General features: G+C 45.3%; 1 protein-coding gene across 3 annotated transcripts in view; it reads left to right on the top strand.

Annotated features, from left to right (window-relative positions):
• The window catches only part of LOC142292100 (cell division cycle-associated protein 7-like), a 179,172-nt gene extending 163,119 nt beyond the window's left edge, over window positions 1-16,053 (top strand). For 2 of the 3 annotated variants that reach the window (XM_075337212.1, XM_075337211.1), the window contains exons 6-10: window positions 2,583-2,744; window positions 4,003-4,143; window positions 5,661-5,810; window positions 14,552-14,688; window positions 15,966-16,053. In XM_075337212.1, coding sequence (XP_075193327.1) covers window positions 2,583-2,744; window positions 4,003-4,143; window positions 5,661-5,810; window positions 14,552-14,688; window positions 15,966-15,993 — 618 coding nt within the window. In that variant the 3' untranslated portion in view covers window positions 15,994-16,053. The remainder of the gene's footprint in view (window positions 1-2,582; window positions 2,745-4,002; window positions 4,144-5,660; window positions 5,811-14,551; window positions 14,689-15,965) is intronic. The other variant, XM_075337213.1, reaches the window with a different exon arrangement.
• The last annotated feature ends 7,585 nt before the right edge of the window (window positions 16,054-23,638 follow it).

A 23,638-nucleotide genomic window follows, 5' to 3' on the forward strand; every position in this document is an offset into this window, starting at 1 on the left:
GTCGGGTCGGCCATGTTGCTCGGCTGGCGTCCAGGAACATTAAGGGTGGCAGGTTCCTGGAGTCCCTGCCCTTTATCAGTTCGGTCACATGCTCCAGAATCTTTAGCCGCCCCCTCCTTGGTTTTCTGCTGGCACTTCTTCTTTTTGCCTGTTTTTGTTTTGCGACTTCCGGACTCTCTTTTTGGCCGTGTTCCCAGGGGGCGAGGCTTCGTATTTCGCGCTCTTTTCGCAGGGAAGAAGACGCTGGGCTGGCATTTTTCGAGCCAAGATGGCGACTTCTGAAAATTTTGTAACGGATCATCGCTGACTGTCCCAATGCAAGGCGCACTTCCACAAGGTAAGTGGATGGGTAAGTATCCTGCTCGTGACTCCAGAAATTGAGGTGTACTAGCAGCTGCTCGGATCCGGGCCTTCTGTGGGTGGCTCGAGGGTCTCCGGACCCGAGGTCTTGCGGTTACTTCAACTAAAAGGGGTTGTGGCTTGGGGACTTATATGTACGTTTATAAGTTTGTGACGCCACCCACGGTGTGTGGTGAAGTGGGACACCACCGCTGCTGTTGCGGGACACCCGGGGGAGATGTTGTGCTGTTAACCCATCCGTGGGCAGGGATGGTGGCCCCAGGACCCGATTGCTTGGATGCAGGGAGAGTGACGGCCGCAGGGGGATGTCTGTGTACTCACTTTTGGTAAATAACACACGAGTCTCTGGTAAACCAAGGTGGTGGTGGTGGCAGATGCCGCAGCCGGATGTACTCGGGTCCCACACCCGGCTGGTGGTCTATATCCTTCTCCTGCACGGTTTTCTGTGTATATGACTTCCCCGTGTGTAACGTAGGAGTCCGCTCCCGGCTGGATGTGGCCTAAGGAGCTGTGCCCGCCGACGCTGGCCCGTGGGATCTATGGGCCTTGGCGGTGACCGCTTATCCCCTATTGGTGGGCTGTTGTCTTCTGAGGGACTTTGGGTGGGACAGAACCTCTAGTCCTGTCCTCAATCTGTTAATTAACCAGCTCCAGTCGGTTCTGGCTTCAGGGTCCGAGTACACCCCCCCCCCCCACCACCACCACCTTTTTGTGCTACTGTTTCCGGGTCGGTTCCCCGTCTCGGTACCGGTGGGCTACAACCCTGGCCCGGCACGTCTCTGTTCCACCGAGCCGTCTTCCCGTCTCCTGCTGACGGAGACCACCGTCTGCCTCCTAGCCAAAGCACCAGGGCTCCAACTCTGGTACCTGTCAGTTTACTTCAGGCCTGACACACAGGCCTGACCTCCACTCTCCTTGAACTCTGAAACTGCGCAGCTCAACTGTTACTTTTCCCGCCCTGGGCTGTCTAAACCCCTGGGTGGGTGTGCACCAACCACCTGGCCACACCCACTGGTGTCTCTGTCCCTAAGGGGGTGACTAGGGTTTAAATGGTTGGCTGGTGTTCCTAAATGTGGGAGTGATGTTATGCAGGGGCCTAATTGTGACTACCTGGATTCTCCAGGGCGTCACACTTGCATCATAGACTTGTTAGCTGGTTTTCAGCATAGCACAACTGTCCTCCACCCCATTATGGAGCTTGACATTAGGCCAAACTGTTTGCCTGCTGTAGATAATACTCTGAATCATTAATCTGTCTGCAGCAAGTATCAAACACTGCTCAGCTCTGCAAGTGAAGTGCAGGACAGTTGCACTCTGCTTTAAAGTAGCTAAAAGGTCAATATTGTGGGGGGGAGGGGAACACGCCCATGCAGTTATATTAATGTTGATGGCAGAAAAGATCCTTCCAGCAAAGTTGTATACATGATCATGAGATGCACAGAATAGTGTGTGTGTGTATATATTATATTATATTTTTTATATTTTCTTTGCAGATATGATGGAATAATGCTGAAAGCCAGTTCATATTCCACTGCATATGCTTGACCAGAATTGATGGAATTGGAGCAGGACTGATCCAATGGCAACTATAAGGCTGTGCCCACGGGACAACTTACACGTGGATTTTGCCACAGAAAACCCGCGGATTATCTGGTTTTTCCAGATCATTCCGCAGGTGTACGCAAGTACAGAAACTCCCCATGTTATCCTATCGTATTTGGGGAGTGCTGTATCAATGCCGCAGTATGTGCAGCTGCGGATTTCCCGCAGCCTCACGTAACTGCATGTCAATTATTCATGCAGAAATATCTGCGGACGTCCAGCCTTTCCACTATGGAGATGGAGGGCGGGACATCCGCAGGTATTTCCGCACTTGTTCCGCAGGTTTCCGCAACAATTTTGCTTGAATCCCGCAGCAATGCATAGCTGCGGATTCGGGGGAGCAGCTGTGTGAAACCTGCGGCAAAATCTGCGGGTACGTTGTCCCATGAGCACATAGCTTAAGGGTATACAGAGGGGAGGTGATCTATTTAAAATGGGGCAGACTTATATTATTGGTTAACGTTAATATGTTCAAAATAAGATCACATTGGGAGTAACCCTCTTTAAGTTCTTGCCCAATGCACGCCTCAACTCCCTGGTGTAAAAATATTAATTTTCAGTAGTTCTCAACCATCTTGTGTACTGGCTCTGTTGTATGGTAACATATGTTCTTCATTTAGAAGTACAAAAGGCGTTCTTGTGACTCTCTACCGAAAATCGAACCTAGAAGGAATCCAGAAAGAGCCGCTCGACGGGTGACCCGCTCTATGGGAATGGTGCTGGCTCAGACTCCAGAAAAAGAGGGAAAGCAGCAGAGTCTTGAGGGTGATTTACTGGAAAAAGTAAGAAACTAACTTGGGGCATGGAAATGTCATTGCTAATCACCTTAACTAAAGGAGGGTGGGGGGGGGTCGATCGCCCATAGGGAGATATTGTAGAAGCGTGGGGCTAATATACAAGCAGGTAGAAGATTCCCCTTTGCACACGATGGATAATGGAACGGCTCAAACAGAGATCTGTAGTTTTGTATTTGAAAAAACGTCTATTTGAACTAGAAGCGCATGATAACACTACTTCCATCAACCATGAAGCATCTTCTTTCCTGCAGCATTGTGGTGATCTTCAAATGCCTATCCACCCCCCCCCCCTTTCCTGCTAGATCAGACCTCATACTTTGCACTGATGAGGGACAATCATCCCAAAACGCCGTGCCTGGAAATTGAGGTTCTGATCTGGCATAACTCATAGGTCATATGAAAAGGCTCGCTGGAGAGTCATTTTTGACTTAGGATTGCTACTTCCAATAGGTGGTGCTAGAGTTTGTCTCCTTTCTCCCTGAAGAGACAATTTGAATATAACCCAGAGGAGCATTGCACTTATACGGCTGTGTGTCCACAGGACAACGTACCCGTGGATTTTGCTGCAGAAAACCCGTGGATTTATCTGGATTTTCCAGATAAATCCGCAGGTTTACGCAAGTACAGACACTCCCCATGTTATCCTATTGGGTTTGGGGAATGCTGTATCAATGCTGCGGTATGTGCGGCTGCGGAAGATGCTGCGGATTTCCCGCAGCCGCACATAACTGCATGGCAATTATTTATGCGGAAATATCTGTGAATGTCCAACCTTTCCACTATGGACATAGAGGGCGGGACTTCCGCAGGTATTTCCGCACTTGTACCGCAGGTTTACCACAACAAAAATGCTCGAATTCCACAGCAATGGATAGCTGCGGATTCCGGGGAGCAGCTGCGGTAAACCTGCGGCAAAATCCGTGGGAACGTTGTCCTGTGGACACATAGCCTAAGACTCCTCACCACCGACAGCCAGATTGGTTTGTCAGTCTCTTCAAGGAGAAAAATTTTCCCCGGAGACTACAATCCATATGCTTGAAGGCTTATCTTGTGGATCAGTTGCCACCTTTTTAATATACCACAAATTGTAAGAAAAATCTATAGTGTGTGTGTGTGTACACTATAGTGTGGTGCATAATTGTTTTTTTTTTTTGTTTGTTTTTTTGGGTTAAACACCCACATCCCTTCAAACTAATTGTGAAACTCCTTAATTGTGTTCAACTTTGTTTCTCTCTTTTTGAAGAGAAAAGAAATCACAAGACGGCGAGCTACTCGATCCAGCATTGTCATTCCCCATGTTGTGCGACCAGTGGAGGAGATCACAGAAGATGAATTGAATAATATTGCTGATAATGTGAAGGAGAAGATTTACAACACTGTGACGGTGAGAAGCACTCGTTAGATGCTGAAGGTTTTTCTTCAAGTTTTGTGCGTTTTTTGGTTTTTTATTTTTTTTGTGGTTTTTAGCTATCTGTAAATCTTTAAACCATAGACTCCTCCTCTGGTCAATACTTTTATGTAAATGAGTGTTCAGTTGCTACAAAGTTACCTTTGATCTTACTTGTATGGGGCTTAGTTCTTTCTTCATGAGCACATGCCTCCTGGCTTCCTGCTTGCCTCCTGATTGACACTTAAGACCCACAGCATTGTTGCACCACTAGCCCAATCTTCGTAATCTGATGTTTCAAGCAAAAGCATGTTTGCCTTTAAAGAATCGGAGTAAGGGTACCGTCTCACTAAACGACGTACCAGCAATTCTGACCACGATACGACCTGGTCAGGATCGCTGGTGCGTCGCTACATGGTCGCTGTTGAGCTGTCAATCAGGCAGATCTGACCAGCGACTCCTGTAACGATGCCAGCGCTTGGTAAACGGGGTAAATATCGGGTAACTAAGCAAAGCTCTTTGCTTGGTTACCTGATATTTACCTTGGTTACCAGCGTACACCGCTTAGCGCTGGCTCTCGGCACACGTAGCCAGGGTAAATATCGGGTAACTAAGCAAAGCGCTTTGCTTAGTAACCCGATGTGTACCCTGGCTGCGTGTGCAGAGAGCCAGCGCTAAGCTTTGTACGCTGGTAACCAAGGTAAATATCGGGTAACCAAGCAAAGAACTTTGCTTAGTTACCCGATATTTACCCTGGTTACCAGCGTACACTGCTTACAAAGTCGGTGCTCACTGGTTTCCCCGCCGTCAAACACGCCGATGTGTGCTGCACAGCGGGAGACCGAGCAAAACATGAACCCCCCCCCCCCCCCCCCCCGACTGTTTTGTCAAACTCAAACTTTTGTATGGGTTTTTTTTTTTTTTTTTTTTTTTTTTAAAATTTGCGTGCTATGGTTTTTTAATCCTAAGTCATTGAGGAACTGCATAAAAAGCTGCAACTGCACCAAAACGCAGAAAATCACTAGGAGACTTCCTGCCACAAGAAGGTTTTGCTGCAGAAAAAAAAGCACCAAAAAATTGTCGTTTGTGAACATGGGCTAAAGGGGCACTAAAGCTTGCCAGACTAGGCAATCATCTGCCTCTGACCAAGTTACTGGCAGTCTATGAGCAGTCAACTACAGAATTAAAGATCCCACAATCTCGAATGAAGGGGGATAGATATCTCTTTTGAATATATTGCTTGCACATATGCAATTTGGACCTTTTTAGAGGTAAATTTTCCAGTATCCCATTCTGACTTGTCTACACACCTTTACATTCTTGGAAGAATTTTAAATCCTGCCCTTCATAGTATTTTAATGTAGGTAAATATACCAAACCTGGTAAGCCTAAAAGATTGATCATTTCTAGTACCCAGCACTGTTATAAATGCAGCTTGAGGATGACGTGTAGACCTGTTACTCTTTTTAAGTCAACTTTTTGTTCTGAATGTATGACTTTTTGACCTCTTATAGGGGTCCACGTGTCATCAGTGCAGACAGAAAACCATAGACACAAAGACAAACTGCCGCAATACAGAGTGTCATGGGATCCAAGGACAGTTCTGTGGACCTTGTCTCCGGAACAGATATGGAGAGGATGTGCGCGAGGCTCTTCTAGATCCCGTAAGGGAAGGGAGGGGGAGGTTTCAAAGTGACATGCAACATGTTTTTCTCCCCACACTCTCCAAAAAAAAAAAACATTAAGTGAACATTGTAAGCGTACATGTAGTGACCCTTCGGGTTTCTCTCATTTGAAAAGTTTATTTTTAATCACTAGATATTGGAATAATTTGCTGTACCTGACCGTACAGACCATAGGTCTTTTTGTGAGGTAAACCTTTCTCCCTGTGTGGGTTTTGGTTACGTTTGTTCTGTGGGTTTTTGTGGTGTAGTGTGTTTGTTGTGTGTGTGTGGTTTTTTTGTTTTTTTTTTTTTTGTCCCCCGCCCCCTTCCAAGATCTATTAAATTTAACTTTTGTTTGTGGGGAAAACTAGTGTAATTACTGTAGTAATTTGATATGCATATGGTACATTTTGTATAAATACAGTAAATATTTTTGGGTTGTGGAACAAATTTGTCTGCGTTTCAATTATTTCCTATGGGAAAATTTGCTTTGATATAAGACTAACTTGGTTTAAAAGCACACTCCCGAAGCATATTATGCTCGTAATCCAAGGTTCCACTGTATGGGTAATGTGTAAATCGCACAAGGTGTAACGTAATTTGAGAATCGGACATCGAACCGCACATTAAAAAGATAAAATCAGTTGAGTCTAATACCGCTAGGCAAAAATGTTATATATCTGAAAGTGAGGTTCTTGGTTTAACATTTTGATCAGATTGTATGAAGCCCACTGCCACGTTACGGGGAACCTCTGAGTGGGGTCCCTAACTTATCTGAAGCCTTAAAGGTGCAGTGCTGCATGCCAACCACCGATGCACCTGCCCTGCTGGTGCATTGTCGCTGAGGCGGTGGTTGGCACGCACGCTGCGCATATATATATATATATATATATATATATATATATATATATATATATATATATATATATATATATATATATATATATATATATATATATATATATATATATATATATATATATATATATATATATATATATATATATATATATATATATATATATATATATATATATATATATATATTATATATTATATATTATATATTATATATTATATATTATATATTATATATTATATATTATATATTATATATTATATATTATATATTATATATATATTATATATATATATATATATATATATATATATATATATATATATATATATATATATATTATATATATATATATATTATATATATTATATATATATATAATATATTATATTATATATATATATTATATTATATATATATATTATATTATATATATATATTATATTATATATATATATTATATTATATTATATATATATATATATATATTATATATATATATATATATATATATATATATATATATATATATATATATATATTTTTTTTTTTCCCCCGCTTTAGGACTGCCAACTGTATATAAACGTCTGCTTCTGCTGGGCTTTGTGCAGATCTGACATTATCAATGGTCGGCGGTCAGGAGGGGGTCGCGATCTCCCCCCCCCCCCCCCCCCCCCCATGCTGCCATCGCTGGGTTTCTGGTGCAGAACGGCAGTTCTGCCCGATCACATCACCAGGACCTCATTGGATCGGGTCCTGGTGATGACCCTTTTGCGATCGTCTATGTGCTGTGATCAATAGTTATCACAGCACATAAGTTTCAGAGGTACAGCGAGCTGCTTTTACCTCTCCCGTGTTGTCATGGCAACAGGAGGTCACATGATGACCTCCTGGTCTACCATGTATGGTGGCCTGTCAGACTCCGCCTGCAGCAGGGTCTGATAGGTGATCTGCAGCCCGACACTGACAGTATATTGCATTGCTATGCTCCTACTGCATGGGAATGCATTATACCAGCGAACAGACTAGGAAAAGTTAGTCCCATATAGGGACCAGATAAAAAGTTAACAAAAGTAAAAAAAAAAACCAAAAATACATTTATATAAAAAAAACAAAAAAACAAAAAAAGTGCATGCATTTGGTATTGCTGCATTTGGCCCGACCTGATCTATAAAACTGTCACGCTATTTAACCCCTTCAGGGAACAGTTTTAAAAATGCATAAATTGTTTTTTTTTTTGTTTTTTTTTTATCATACTGCAGAAAAAAGTGGAACATAAACAAACACATGGTATTACTAAAACTACATTGTCCCGCAAACAAGCACACAGCTCCATCAGAGGAAAAATAAGTAATAGCTCTGAGAATACCACAATGCAAAAAAATGTTGTTTTCTAAAAAAATTGTGTAAAAGCGTCAAAACATAAGATATAAATGTATTGCTGTAATCGTACTGACCCGAAGAATAAACCAGTATACTTTTACCAAACAGTGAACAGCATTAAAAAAAAAAAAGAAAAATGGCAAAACCCAATCCCTGAATTGCTGTTTCATGTTATCCTTCCTCCCAAAAATGAGAATAAAAAAAGATCCAAAAAGGTTATGTGCTCGTCAACTTGTTTTGCAAAAAACAAGACCTCACGTGGATGGCTCTGTGAACGCCATGTCGCGTTTGGAATCTTACAGACAATTGTGCGCTGTAAAATTCAAATGGTACTCCTTACCTTCTGAGCCCTTTTGTGCACCCAAACAGTAGAATACCACCACATATGAGGCATCAGCGTACTCTGAAGAAATTGCACCAATTTTATGGTCTGTGCTTTGTTTTTTGTCCCCCCCCCCCCCCCCCCCCCCCTCACATTTGCTCTTCTTCCTTTAAAGAACCTAAAGGGTAAGGGTATGTGCGCACGTTGCTTTTTACCTGCTTTTTACCTGCTTTTTTGCTGCTTTTTCTTCCGCGCTGTTTAATGCCAAAATGGATGTGTTCTTCTATTCAAGCAAAGTCTATGGGAATTTGGGTTTCTTGTTCACACTATGTTGTTCAAAATGCTGCCTTTTTGTGGCAGAACTTTGGTCAAAAACTCAGCTTTTCAAAGAAGCAACATGTCAATTGTTTTTGCCATTTGGGTTTTGCACTGCAAAGCTGAGTTTTTGACCAAAGTTCTGCCACAAAAAGGCAGCATTTTGAACAACATAGTGTGAACAAGAAACCCAAATTCCCATAGACTTTGCTTGAATAGAAGAACACATCCATTTTGGCATTAAACAGCGCAGAAGAAAAAGCAGCAAAAAAGCAGGTAAAAAGCAACGTGCGCACATACCCTTAAACTTCTTGGATGTGGTTTTGACCAATGTGAGGGGTGCAGTTTTTAGAATGGTGTCACGTTTGGTTATTTAGTGTTACCGAGGCCTCTCAAAGTCACTTCAAATGTGGTGTGCTCCAAAAAAAAAAAAAATTTTGAAAAGTTTGTTGTAAAAAGGAGAAATTGCTGAACTTTGAACCCTTCTAACTTCCTAACAAAAAGGAGTTGTTTCAAAAATTGTGCTGATGTAACGTAGACATCTGGGAAATGTTATTTAATTTTATGTAACATAATTTTTATGCCCAGGAAGTTAAGTTTCAAAACTTTCGCCAAATTTCCGATAGTCACAAAAATCCGCAAAAGATAGTCTTTCACCTCTATCCTGAAGTACAACATGTTACGAAAAAAACAGTCTCTGAATCCCCAGGATCCGTTGAAGCGTTAGTTATAACCTGTCAAAGTGACACTGGTCAGAAATGAGAAAATTGGCCCAGTTACGAAGGCAAAAAGAGGGTCTGGCATGAAAGGGTTAAGGCTTCAGATAAGTTAGGCTACTTTCACACCCGGTATTTGCTCTGCGGCACAATACGGTGCTCTGCAGAAAAACCGCAACTTTTTTTTTTTTTTTTTTTTTTTTTTTTTTTTTTTTTTTGCCGCTGGTTGCGTTTTTTTTTTTTTTTTTTGCATAGACTTACATTAGTGCCGTATTGTGCCGCATGGGCTTGCGGTCGGTCCGGTTTTTGCCGCATGCGGCAGATTTAGCCGATGCCGCGGCCGGATGAAACGTTGCCTGCAACGGTTTTTGCTCCGGCAAAAATACCGCATCGCGCCGCATCCGGCCGCTGCGGCGCATTTTTCAATGCATGCCTTTGGACGCCGGATGCGGCGCGATGCGGAAAAAAAAATGCATCCGGCCGCCGCATGTGGTTTCTTCCACTGCGCATGCTCAGTAGCATGCCGCAACCGGAAAAAAACGGACGGGCCGCATGTAAAAACTTATGCAAAGGATGCAGTGTTTTCGCCGCATCCGTTGCATAGCTTGCACAGCCGAATTGAGCCGCACAGCTCAAACCGGATGTGTGAAAGTAGCCTTACGGACCCACTCAGAGGTTCCCCGTGACGTGGCAGTGGGCTTCATACAGTCTGATGTGCGGTCTGTCTTCTGATTCTCTAGTTATGTTACACCTTGTGCGACGACACATTACCCATACAGTGGAACCTTGGATTACGAGCATAATTTGTTCCGGGATTGCGCTCTTGTATCAAAGCAAATTTTCCCATAGGAAATAATTGAATTGCAGTTAATTCGTTCCACAACCCAAAAGTATTTACTGTATGTATACAAAGTTATTACAGGAATACAAAAAGTACTGTATGCATATCAAACAATAGTAATACAAAACACTGTACAGTAAAATAAAATATAACAAATTAAACAGCACGTTGGCTTACAATGGAATTGTTGGTGTGCGGGAGGTACTATATACAAAAAATGATGTATGAATATGACAACCTTTTTATTCTAGTACAATACACAAACACCCCAAATCTATTCTGTCCAAAATAAGGGCAGAACTAAGCCAGATGTGGGGTAGGAATACTGCACAGGCAATTAATTACAGTATAAGCAATGTGCTGTACTGGTTATTAGAAAGTACAGTAATTTATCCACAGATGCAAATTGATAGACATGCTGTATAGTATATACTGAACTGTACAATGGTATACTGTATACAGTACATATGTAAAAGTTACCTCTAGAGCGGGTCGACGCATGGTGAAAGGACAGAACTGGAAGCGTGCACGGTGAGTATTTGCTCTTTTTGAAAATCATTACTCTTAAGGGAACCTGTCACCAGAATTTTCGCTATTAAACTAAAAGAATCCCCTTCTGCAGCTCCTGGGCTGCGTTCTGTAAAGGTTCATCTTGCTACTGGCCCCCCTTTTTAGACCTAAATAACAACTTTCTAAAATATTTACCTTTTTGCTATGGTAATGAGGTTTGCTGGCCCTGTGGGCAGGCTGTATTTCGTCTGTTATCCCCCCTCCTGCCGCTGTTCGCCGTTTCCCCCCCCCCCAGTGTTCATTTACATAGATGATGCCGCCGTCCTTATCTTCCGCAGTGCTCCAGAAGTGTGGCGCAGGTGCAAGATTATGGGCGGCGCTGTGAATGTCGTCATCAGCGTCATCCAAGTACCCGCCCATAATCCTTCACCTGCGCAATAACATCACCGGTGCTCGCGATTTGAAAACAGTGCTCAGTCCCGCGATAGTGCCACTGCGCATGCGCGAGTCTTCAGGAGCACTGCGGAACATGACGGTGGCTGCCTCATCTACGTAAATCAGGGGTGGGGAACCTTTTTTCTGCCGGGGGCCATTTTGGAAATTTTTACCAACCTTCGGGGGCCGCACAAAATTATCAACTTGAAAATTACCCTAATATATTTGGTCAAACAATTAACTCACTGTGGCGGCTGGAGCTTCTACTCTTTGGTGCAGCTGTAATATTAGGCGATATTGATCTTTTTGCTTTTCACAACTGCTTTTCCAGGTTTGAGTTGGCTGGGACTGCTGTATATACATCACAGGGGAGGGTTGGGAGGAATATAGATCACTGGGGAGGCTGGGGGCATAGACATCATTGGGGGGTACACACATCACTGGGGGATACATACATCATTGATGGGGAGCACAAACATAGCTGGGGGGGCATAAACATTGCTGGGGAGGGCTGGGAGGAATATACATCACTAGGGAAGCAGCAGGGCATAGACGTCACTGGGGGTACATACATCACTGGGCGGCACATACTTCACTGGGGGTATATACACATCACTGGGTTACACAGACATAGCTGGGGGGCACAAACATTGCTGGGGTTATATAAATAGCTGGGGGCAAAAAGCCCTGGGGGATGCCGGAGGGACACAGAGAGGCCTGGGGGAACAGAGAATGATGGGAAAGGCTGGAGGCACAGACAAATCAGGGGGACGCTGGGGACACAGATGGCACAGAGAAGAATGGGAGAGGCTGAAGGCACAGACAGAACTGGGAGAGGCTCGGGGTACAGAGATTACTGGGGAGACTGGGGGGGGGCACAGATCACTGGAGAGACTAGGGGGGCACAGATCACTGGGGAGACGGGGGCACAGATCACTAGGGGTGCATAGATCACTAGGGAGACTGGGAGGGCCACAGAACACTGGGGGGGCACAGATCACTGGGGAGACTGGGGGGAGGCACAGAACACATTGGGGGGCACAGATCACTGGGGAGACTGGGGGGGCACAGAACACTGGGGGGACACAGATCACTGGGGAGACTGGGGGGCACAGATCACTGGGGAGACTGGGGGGCACAGATCACTGAGAGACTGGGGGGCACAGATCACTGGGGAGACTGGGGAGGTACAGAACAGTGGGGGGGCACAGATCACTGGGGAGACTGGGGGGCACAGAAAACTGGGGGGGGCACAGATCACTGGGGAGACTGGGGGGCACAGAGCACTGGGGAGACTGGAGGGAGGCACAGAACACTGGGGAGACTGGGGGGTACAGATCACTGGGGAGACAGGAGGGAGGCACAGAACACTGGGGGGGACAGATCACTGGGGAGACTGGGGGGGCACAGATCACTGGGGGAGGCACAGAACACTGGGGAGAAAGAGGGGCACAGAGCACTGGAGGTACAGAGCGCTGGGGGCACAGGCAGACTCGGATGAGCTTGGAGGTAGTTAGAGAACTGGGGGAGGCTGGGATCACAGAGCGCTGGAGGTGGTTGCGGGCACGGAGGGCTCTGCCGCCGGGCACAGAGAGGAGCAGCCGCTGCCGCCGGGCACAGAGAGGAGCAGCCGCCTTCGCCGCTGGGCACAGGGAGCCGCCGGGCACGGAGCCACCGGGCACAGGGAGCCGCCGCCGCAACCGCCGGGCACAGGGAGCTGCCGACGCAACCGCCGGGCACAGGGAGCTGCCGACGCAACCGCCGGGCACAGGGAGCTGCCGACGCAACCGCCGGGCACAGGGAGCTGCCGACGCAACCGCCGGGCACAGGGAGCTGCCGCCGCAACCGCCGGGCACAGGGAGCTGCAACCGGGCACAGGGAGCCGCCGCCGCAACCGCCGGGCACAGGGATCCGCCGCTGGGGCCAGCCAGTAAGATGCGGCTGCCGCCCCAGCACTTTGGTCCCCAGGAATCAGCCCGGGGGCCGCAGAAAAAGTCGTCGCGGGCCGCATACGGCCCGCGGGCCGGAGGTTCCCCACCCCTGACGTAAATGAACACTGGGGGACGGCGAACAGTGGCAGGAGGGGAGTAACGGACAAAATACAACCCACCCACGGGGCCAGCAAACCTAATTACCATAACAAAAGGTAATATTATTTTATAAAGTTGTTATTTAGGTCTGAAAGTGGGGCCAGTAGCAAGAGGGATTCTTTTAGTTTAATAGCGAAAATTCTGGTGACAGTTTCCCTTTAAACAAAGTTCCAAATTTTTCAAAAGCTTTGCTTGTCTTTCTAAACGCTCTCAAACCAAGTTACTCTTAATCCAAGGTTCCACTGCATGTAGGACTACTAAATATTCAAGAATAGATGGCCCTTTTTATTTACAAACTCTCATCAGCAGTGTTATTAATTTAACAAGTGTTGTAGGATCTCAAACTCCCAGAACATAGGCTGACATATGGGAATGCTTGCTCCCTTATCTGTCATCTAAAAAATATATATATTTTTATTTATTTATTTTTTTTCACTTAGCTGGTCGGTGGTTGACCGCCACCTTGCCGTGCACGCCCAGTGTGGTTTGCAAATTCCTTCTGTTGCCATCAAAATTTATGTTGGTGCCTGTTCACACACAGCCACCGCCTCCTGTTCCATAGGCATTATTACTTAAGCACCACCTGCCTGGGGCTGTTCCGCCCTTCATCCATGTTTGCTGGTCTGGCACTGTGGGGGCCAGTTCTGACATTGTGCTGGTGAGTGTGGTTCTGCCACACACACTGGCACCTGGACTGCCCTTTTACTCGCAGTTGTCAGCCCTTGCAGCATGGGAGCGGTTCTGACACTTCTCAGGTAGGTGATGTTCTTATATGGTCCTGCGCATTACACGAGACCTTATGGTATGTATATAAATTATAAATATAGTGTAGGGACCCCCCTTATAGAGATTTGCTGTGACGGGGCAGGGGGGCTCAAATCATTGATCAATTATTTGCCAAAAATGTCATTGAATTGTCACAGTAGGAATGAATTTGTGAATATTACACTTTTTACCTTCTCATTGTTGCATGCCACTCACAAGCAGTGCTGGCTCCCCTCCTGTGTGTGTGTGTGTGTGTGTGTGTGTGTGTGTGTGTATATATATATTAATATTATACATATAATATATTTTTCTTCCTACACTCCTCCAAGACATCAGAATAAGGCCCTGATTGCAACAGAACATTAAGAGAAAGGTGTGGGTTGCTTGTCACGGGAGCTGTAATTGGGTACCAAACTGGTTTAGTCAGGTGGTGACAGCAAAGTGTGGTTTCCAAGGTTATCCTCGCATTGTACTTGTGTGATTTACTTATTCTTCTGTCCTCTAGAACTGGACCTGTCCTCCGTGTAGAGAGATCTGCAATTGTAGCTTTTGTCGCCAACGGGATGGCCGCTGTGCTACTGGCATACTGTTTCCTTTGGCTCGTAACCGTGGTTACAACAATGTACACTCCTATCTTACCAGGTAACGTCTGCTGCTGTTCTGCTGACCTGACCCAATGTCTGGCTCTGGCCCTGGGCTGGCTTTCTTCTCACTAGAGGAGGTGCCGGTCCTCAGCCCACAGCAGTGCCTTTTGGCACTGTGGCTTGAGGACTGGGGGAGCGGGTCAGTGAGCGCCCTGGTGTCATTGGCCTACTGTAAAGGCAGGGAGCAGAGGAGGCTGCAACTGCGGTCCTCAGTCACTGCTGCATGGCTCTCATCTTTGGATTTACTGTGAAATAGAGGACCCCCTTCTCCAGTCATTGCTGTGGACCTATAAAGGATACCAAGGTCACTGTACAGTAAGGACCAGAAGTGACAGACATTGTATTGGAGAGCAATTATCAGATGTGAGCAAACACTTAAGAATATATTCTTAATTTCATCTGCATAAAATCCTACACTAACTTGATATAATAACAAATTAGCAGGCTGTTCAGTCAGCGACTTGGGGTACTTCTCACATAGCGAGATCGCTGCTGAGTCACAGGTTTTGTGATGTACCAGTGACTTCATCAGCGATCTCGCTGTGTGTGACACTGCGCAGCAACCTGGCCCCTGCTGTGAATTCGCTGATCATTACACACTGTTCTGGTTCATTTTTTGGTCGTTTGTCTCCCGCAGGGCAGCACGCATCGGCGTGTTTGACTGCAGGAGACAAACGAGCACCGACTCTGTGTAAGCAGCGTATGCTGGTAACCAGGGTAAATATCGGGTAACTAAGCAAAGCGCTTTGCTTGGTTACCCGAAATATACCCTTGTTACCAGCATACACCGCTTACAGGCTGCCAGCGCTAGTTGCCTGCATACGTAGCCAGGATAAATATCGGGTAATCAAGCAAAGCGCTTTGCTTAGTTACCCGATATTTACCCTGGTTACCAAGCACAGCATCGTTACACGAGTGGCTGGTGGTTGGTCGCTGGTGAGATCTGCCTGACAGCTTACCAGCATCGCTACATGTGACGGTACCCTTACTAGTGGAGGAAAGAAATTGTGTTCACAGAACAAATTGCCATGAGGAAGGGGTGCAGAGGTGTGGTGCAGATGTCATTGGGGGGAATAAATGAAAAAATAGCAGCTGAAATGCGGAGGCAAATGCTAAAGCTGGATTTTATAACTGGTCACTAATGTTTTACTGACCACCTCACTGGAGGGTGGTGTGGGGTTTGGGGGGGTGGGGTGCAAGGAGGGTGTTATGCACAGTATTTTGCAGATGACTTCTATGAATAACAGGTTTTTTTTTTTTGTTTTTTTTTTTCAGTTTTGAGGAGAGTGATGAAGATGACTAGTTCAAGTCCTAAGGAAGTTCTGCTTTGTCTTGTTTTTATGAATGTTTACCTTACAGAATAATAAAGCTTAGTATTATAGTTTTGTCTACAGTATTGCTATCTTATGATATAAAATATGAACAGTCTGTGGTAATCATGGAACCACTTCTGGCATAAAACAGAGTCCAAACAAAGCCACTGACTCACAGCTAGCCATGCAAAAGAAATATGTCTCCAATGTAAAGAAAATTCCACTGTAAACTTGCTGAATGTGTTGCATACCATGGACAAAGGAACATCAATATCTCTGAAGATGGACTTATAACCTTGATATTGTTGATATTTTTCAACTGTTGAGGTTTTAACATCTGACACGTGCCTACTCCTCTTTCTGTTCTCCATGCTTAGTGTGGCACTGACACACAAGGCATTGAGTTAACTTCTCCCCTTTTTGTATCTGATTTGAGGTGTGCTTTTCATATTGCTCACACCAATTACTTGACACAGATGAGATTCTTAAATAAGTGTCAAGTAATAGGTTATAAATTGAAATGTGCAAGTTGTGTATGCTCTCCATCATTTATTATTAGGCTGCATTCACACGATCGTATGGCATCCAATGCGAGTGCACTAGATGCGATATGCTAGTGACCCTCGGCTCCCGCTCTGCTGCCAGCTTGAGCTGAGTGTTATGCAACTGATATCGGATCACAGCTGCGGAGGAGAGGGTGGGATTAACCTCCTCCATTGTAAGATGATGCAATTATCGAACTGCACTCGGATGTCATCTGGGTGCAGGCAATGTTTCACTCGCACCCTTAAGCTGGGTTCACACTAAACGACAGCGACAACGACGTCGCTGTTACGTCACCATTTTCCGTGACGTAACAGCGACCTTGTAAGTCGCTGTTATGATCGCTGCTTAGCTGTCAAACACAGCAGAAGCAGCGATCATAACGTCGCTGTGCTACATGTTCAGAGCAGGGAGCCGCGCTTAGCGCTGGCTCCTTGCTCTCCTGCAGCACACATCGGGTTAATTAACCCGATGTGTGCTGCAGCTACATGTCACAGTTCAGAGAGCAGGGAGCCGCGCGCACTGCTTAGCGCTGGCTCCTTGCTCTCTTTGCTACAGTATACATCGGGTTAATTACCTGATGCATACTGCAGCCACATGTCACAGTGCAGGAGCCGGCGCTGGCAGCAAGAGCGGAGGCTGGTAACCAGCGTAAACATCGGGTAACCAGGGAAAGGTCTTCCCTTGGTTACCCGATGTTTACGCTGGTTACAGCTTACCGCAGCTGCCAGTGCCGGCTCCTGCTCGCTTCATTTCGTCGCTCTCTCGCTGTCACACACAGCGATGTGTGTGTCACAGCGGGAGAGTGACCAAAAAATGAAGCTGGACATTCAGCAACGACCGGCGACCTCACAGCAGGGGCCAGGTCGTTGCTGGATGTCACACACAGCGACAGCGACGGGACGTCGCTGCAACGTCACAGAAAATGGTGACGTAGCAGCGACGTCGTTGTCGTTGTCGCTGTGTGTGACACCAGCTTTAGACTTGTATGGGTGCGAGTGACACGTCTCTCGCTGACAACTGCAGCATGCTGCAACTTTTCGCTCATCCAGAATCTGGATGAGAACAAAGCTGACCATCTGCTCTCTCTCATTGAATAACATTAATCCAAGTGCAATGTGAGATTTTCTTGCATTGCACTTGTCAAGAGTCATACGCTCGTGTGAGCGTACCCTTAGGTGGAGGTTGGACAGTGAGTGGTCACCAGCAGTGACTGTCGTCTTGGAGAGATAATGGGAGACTATGGGATATTTGGGGGCATTATAAGCTGGCAAATTCATGGACTTCCACAGGCAGTGGTTCCCAACCTTTCTTACCTTGAGAGCCACCTTCAGTTTTGACATAGTGATGAGAGAGAGAGAGAGAGAGAGAGAGAGAGAGATTTTTTTGCATTTTAAATGTGGTCTAAATATTCCTAGGTCTTTAGGTGAGCTTTTTGTTCTTTCTCATTGTGACGTTTAGTAAGTACTGCCCAGTGCATACCAGCCCTGTTTTGCAGATTATCTGAGACAAAAGATCTAGCCATCATATTGTGGCCCATTGCATTTATAGTTCAGATCCTTATTTGCACATTTTTACTGCTTTTAATAAGAATTTCAAAAGCCAACTGCTCCTGTTGTGAATGTCATCAGAGTGGGTACTAGTGTGGAGCTCCCTCTGGTGGCCAGGAATGGTAATGAAGCTGAGTTGAAATCTGATTCAGACAGGTGATGGAATTACTTGGGAATCCAAGAAATCCTATTGCAGATCAGTCTAGTTTATTTAGGAGAGCATTGTGTGCCTGGCGGTCGCTAGTGATAAATGTTCCTGCCTGCTTCTGAAGATGGCTGGGAGTTTTCCCTTCTGATTTTCCCATTTATTTGGTGCCTGAATCTACTTCAGATAAGTTTACGGTTTCTGTGCTTAATTGCTGGATTTGCACTTAAACGTGTTTCTGCCCATTCCATTTGGTTCTGTGTTTGGTTTCTTGTATTGATGATCTGTCTTTTTGCTTTTGTGAGCAGGGCAGTCCCTCCAGCAAGAAAGGGAGCTTGTTCCCTGGTCACTTTTGGATTATTTGCACTTTAAAACAGATTTAATGGGAAGAAACAATTACAGAACAAGTAATTTTTAAAGTGTCAAGCACAAGATTACCTGATATAGTGGGGGAGAGTCTGTGTGGTCTCAGTATTTTTTATTATCAGGAGATTGGTATTTTTTTCAGGGTTTTTTTGTTGGCCGTAATCAGTTATCTGTCCTGTCCTAGTAAGTCGGGCCTCACCTTTTGCTGATCTATATTTTCTATCTTGTGTATTGTGTTTTATTACATCACCGTTGTTGCATGTTGGAGCTTGCTATTTCTTTGAGGACTGCTCCGAGGCAAGTTAGGATTCCTCATTTCTATCTTTTGAGGTGCAGCAAGTTTCTCAGGCAGTGACGAAGTGTCTAGGTGTGTTAGGAACATCCCACTGCTACTTCTAGTGTTGTCTGATAGGGGATTGTGGTCAACTCAGTTTCCAACTACTCTTGTGGTTTTTGTTTTGTTTTTTTTTCCTTATTAATGTGATTTTTCGTGATCGTTCATGGTTACCAGATCATAACATGCTCCCTTGCTGGCAACTCTATTCCACCCTTTTGATAGGGGCCATCGTAACTAATGTATTTTTCTCTTCACTGGTCTAGCTGGGTCTCACATTGTGTTTGATTTGTCGTGTAAGTCTTTGGTTCAACTGCTTAAAAACCAATTCATAGAAAGGGCACTCGTGTTTCCATGTGGGATTATGCATTACTTATTGCTAACAGCTGTGGTTCTGGCAAAATTGTGCAACTATTAAGAAAGCAGTCGAACTATATTTTTCCATCCCTGTACCCCCATCTGGTAGTGTATCACAGTCTGCATTCCTCGAATATATATTGCACAAACTACCCTAACCTTCAGTCTCTATCTTGATTCAGATTTAACCCTGAAATGTTTTCCTCTAACCTCTGCTATTGAACCCATGATGCATTAGTAGCATATTACATGGGTGGAGTCCAAACTCTCTGGGAGGACACTGATGATTCTTCCTTTCTGTATTCTCCTAAATAATTATGATACAGACAGGAGGCTGAACAGTCATCATCCTCAACATTAGAGCTAGACCATAATCATTCATATCTATAAAGAACTTCAGTGGTGCAATCTATGCAGTTTCTTCATACTAATAATATAATAATAATCTTTATTTCTATAGCGCCAACATATTCCGCAGCGCTTCACATGAGAAAATCTGGTGACTTGGTATAATAACCCTCTTCAAGGAACAAAAAGGCATGTAATTCCCAGGAGTGGGAGTCACTATGATGTCACATGACCTAAAAGAAAAGTATACCAATTATCCATATACCGTAGAAAGCAATAGCTAAATAGGGTGACACCCTTCACCACATCTGCCGTAAATGCATGTCAGATAATTAGATGGTCCACATGTGTAGAGTGGGCTCAAAAGCTGAATGTGTGCCTACTTGTATCAGCAGCAATTGGAGTGAGCTCTGATTACTGCTACTTATATGTCACCATCATTCCTACAGCAGCATTTAAAGTGGAGAATTCAAATTTTTCTGGGATAGGTTTATTGAGGGACTTGGAAGTCTCACAAATAGAAAAGCTATAATGTACTCAAGCTGTCACCCCCCCCCCCCCCCCCATATTTTTATCCAAATATAGGATAAAAATAGCCTGTGAGGCTTCTGTCCCTTAAGACTTAGATTTTCGACGTTCAAAAGGAGAGAAGGCCATAGCCGAAAAAAACAAACTAAACCTGTCACGAACAGCTTGATGGGGATCTCCCAAGATCCACCCACTGTTCACCAATTTGTCATGAACAGACTGCTCTCTAGCGCCCCCTTGTCAGGTCAATTTTGGTACTGCCAGGCAACAAGAAAATGAGGCTGCTGAGCTACTAAAGCCAAATAATGAAGGCATCCCAGCATGAGTAAAGTATATGTCACCGACTCCCGCTAATGGAACACTAATATTAATATATATATATATATATATATATATATATATATATATATACACACACACACACAGTGTGTATGTGTATATACATACACACACCTCGGTACCACTTACTGGTAGCACCCCAATATTTCTACACAACAATAATTTCGCTACCAGCACCGAACCATTACAGGTAGTTTGGACACCTGTTACAGATAGCAAAAGGCTCTTCAGGTTTGGATTTGTATATAGAGCAGGAGGAACGAGCCATTTAAATTTTATATATTTAATCCGAAAATAGGCAATGTTTATAAAATATACAAGATGTTACATAAGGGAACAATACAAATACAGTGTAGACATTTACATAAAAATAAAAGGGACAAACATGAAACTTACTAAACTCGTGCCATACATGTGACGTCCGAATTTATGGAGGGAGGGGCTCCAGTAGAAGATGGTAAACAAACGGGCAGTACCATCACTTAGGTATGCTCCAGTACTGACAAAGTCCAAAAATGAGCTTCTGACTTTTATGACCTCAGATTACCCCCATGTCTGTAACTTCATTTTAAGATATCTTGTGGGCTGCACCAAGCACTTCAGAAAAATTAGGTAATTCTAGTTTCTCACTTATCTTTCTCCTTGGGTCACACAGGTGAGAAATATTAGCGTCATATTTTATATCTCGAGTTTTCATTTGCATAGATGCTAAACACAACACATCTAGCCTGATATTATTGGCCAATATCCATTTGTCAGGATACCAGCGATCCCCTAGCAAAGCCAAAAGGTGCTCTGCGTTCAGCGCTTCACTGGGAGTCCAACAATATGCTTTTTATTTTTCTAGCAGATGGCACCTAAAAACTGTGTTATTAGCTTTTCTACTTAAAAGAACAAAGGAACGTTTTTGTGTGTACAACTTTGCCTCCAGTTGTTCCATCCCCCTGGTCGTACAACCCAAACTCTCTGGCTGATCAGATAGGGTAGTCATGGTTTCCCTCATCTCTGTGCTGGGGTGGTGTAAGGGACCTGAAGAGGTTTAACATGACAAGACCAATTTAGATTCCAGAGTGGTAAGATATTTAAATTCTAGCTCTAATTTTGATAGCTGCCGTCACAAGCCTAATTATCTAGGGTTTACCATTCAATCTGGTGTCAGCGGTAAGGTCTGAAACTTGCACCTTAATGGTACTGGGGTTTAGCCCTAAGGCTATGTGCGCACGTGTGCGTATTACATGCAGTTACGCTGCGATCTGCAGCGCAGCGTAACTGCATGCGTCCTGAGTCCCCTGCACAGTCTATGGAGATTGTGCAGGAGCCGTGCGCACGTGGCGTATTAGAGCGCAGCACTTCGGCTGCTGCCTGAATCGCTGCGTTCTAAGAAGTGACATGTCACTTCTTCCGTGCGGTTTGCATGCTGTTTATAGGTAGAGGCAGCATGCAGAGTGCACGTTCTCTGCCGGCACCAGGCGCTTCAGAACGGAGCTTTTCAGCTGCGCTCTGAAGCACACCTTTTAGGTGCGGTGCAGAGCGCACACGTGCGCACATAGCCTAAAACTAAACTATTCTGAAGGAAATCTTAACAAGTGAAAAACATCTGGCTTGTCCATGTCAAAATCCTGACCAGACCAGGAGATGAACGTCTCTCAAATTTTAAGATAGATCTTGGCAGTAGAGATCGTTCTACTGAAAAGCATTGTAGATATTTATTCTGAAATATTCTTGAGAAAAAATAACTTTTCAATATCTAGGCAAAAAGATGAAGTTGGTCTAAGTTTTAGTGACACTGTGTTACGGGGGGACTGGCGGATTAGGATAAAGGTAGTGAATATCCCAATTGCCAGTCGGAGTCCACTGTGCTCCAAGATGGTAAAAGAGCTGCTGGCAACCCGTAGGTCAGGCAGATAATACAGAGCTGGGTGGCTCAGAAATAATATGAGCCTGCTCCAAGTTAAATGTCACTTGGATCAGGACTATTGTGAACCTTGTTAACACCACAGGGTCCACACACCTAAACCAGGGCCTCCCCTGTTAGCACCACAGGAGTCCTGGGGTACTTTGTCCGTGTGCGTAAGGGGCACACCGGGACAGGCGCAGCACCTGCAGCCCAGTTAACTCCACTGGGCTGCTACAACAGGACTGGAATAATAGGAGGGAAGTGCGATGACTGACCCCAACGTGCAGAGTTACGGATCTTGGCGTGACAGGCACCGGATGCCTACCCCTACCTACCGCTTACAGAACTAGTGGCTGTAGCCGCAATGAGGCTCTATCATGTGCATAGGGGTAATGCATGTAAAGACTGTGCACCTCCATGTGGTCTCCACGCCCTTTATCACCTAGGGTCCACCCCAAACCCAGGGTGAGCCACAATGGCACCTCCAGGAGCCAATAGCGGAGTGCCACATCATCAGTGACAGCACCAACGGCCTATCCGGAACCGCCACGTCACTGTTGACACAAGCACAGCACCACCCCCAAACACCCTACCAGTGATCATCAGATGATCAATGGTGGGGTGCCAGGTCACGGGGGCAGGTCTCCATGAGCCAGTCCGGTGTGGCCACATCATGACACCTGACACTATCCAGCCTATCAGGGCCAGTCACCTCACGGACATGCCCAGTGAAGTCCTTACCGGACATAGCCTCTGATGCACTAAGTGCGTGAGTATGCTCAGTAGGCACAACACAGAACTTGGAAACAGAACGGAGTCCAAGTACCTGAGCAAAGTGGCTTTTCGCACTAAGTGTGGGAGCATGCCCTGTAGCCTGAACTGAGGAGTTAGCCTCAGAAATGGCACTATCAGGCTGAGCATGCTCAACAGGCAAAACACTGGACATAAGCTCTGGCTGGGGCAAATCGGCATGCGCCCTAGCCGCCTCTCCACACTTAAGGCCCTGTCACACATAGATAAATCTGCGGCAGATCTGTGGTTGCAGTGAAATTGTGGACAATCAGTGCCAGGTTTGTGGCTGAGTACAAATGGAACAATATGCCTATGATTTCACTGCAACCACAGATCTGCCAAAGATTTATCTCTGTGTGTGACGGGGCCTTTAAACGTGGAGGAAGAAGCAGCCAGCTGGACGACCCGAGGCACAGCCAAAAATGTCGACCGGCGT

This window comes from Anomaloglossus baeobatrachus, chromosome 2 (genome assembly GCF_048569485.1).
Source record: "Anomaloglossus baeobatrachus isolate aAnoBae1 chromosome 2, aAnoBae1.hap1, whole genome shotgun sequence".
Classification (NCBI taxonomy): Eukaryota; Metazoa; Chordata; class Amphibia; order Anura; family Aromobatidae; genus Anomaloglossus; species Anomaloglossus baeobatrachus.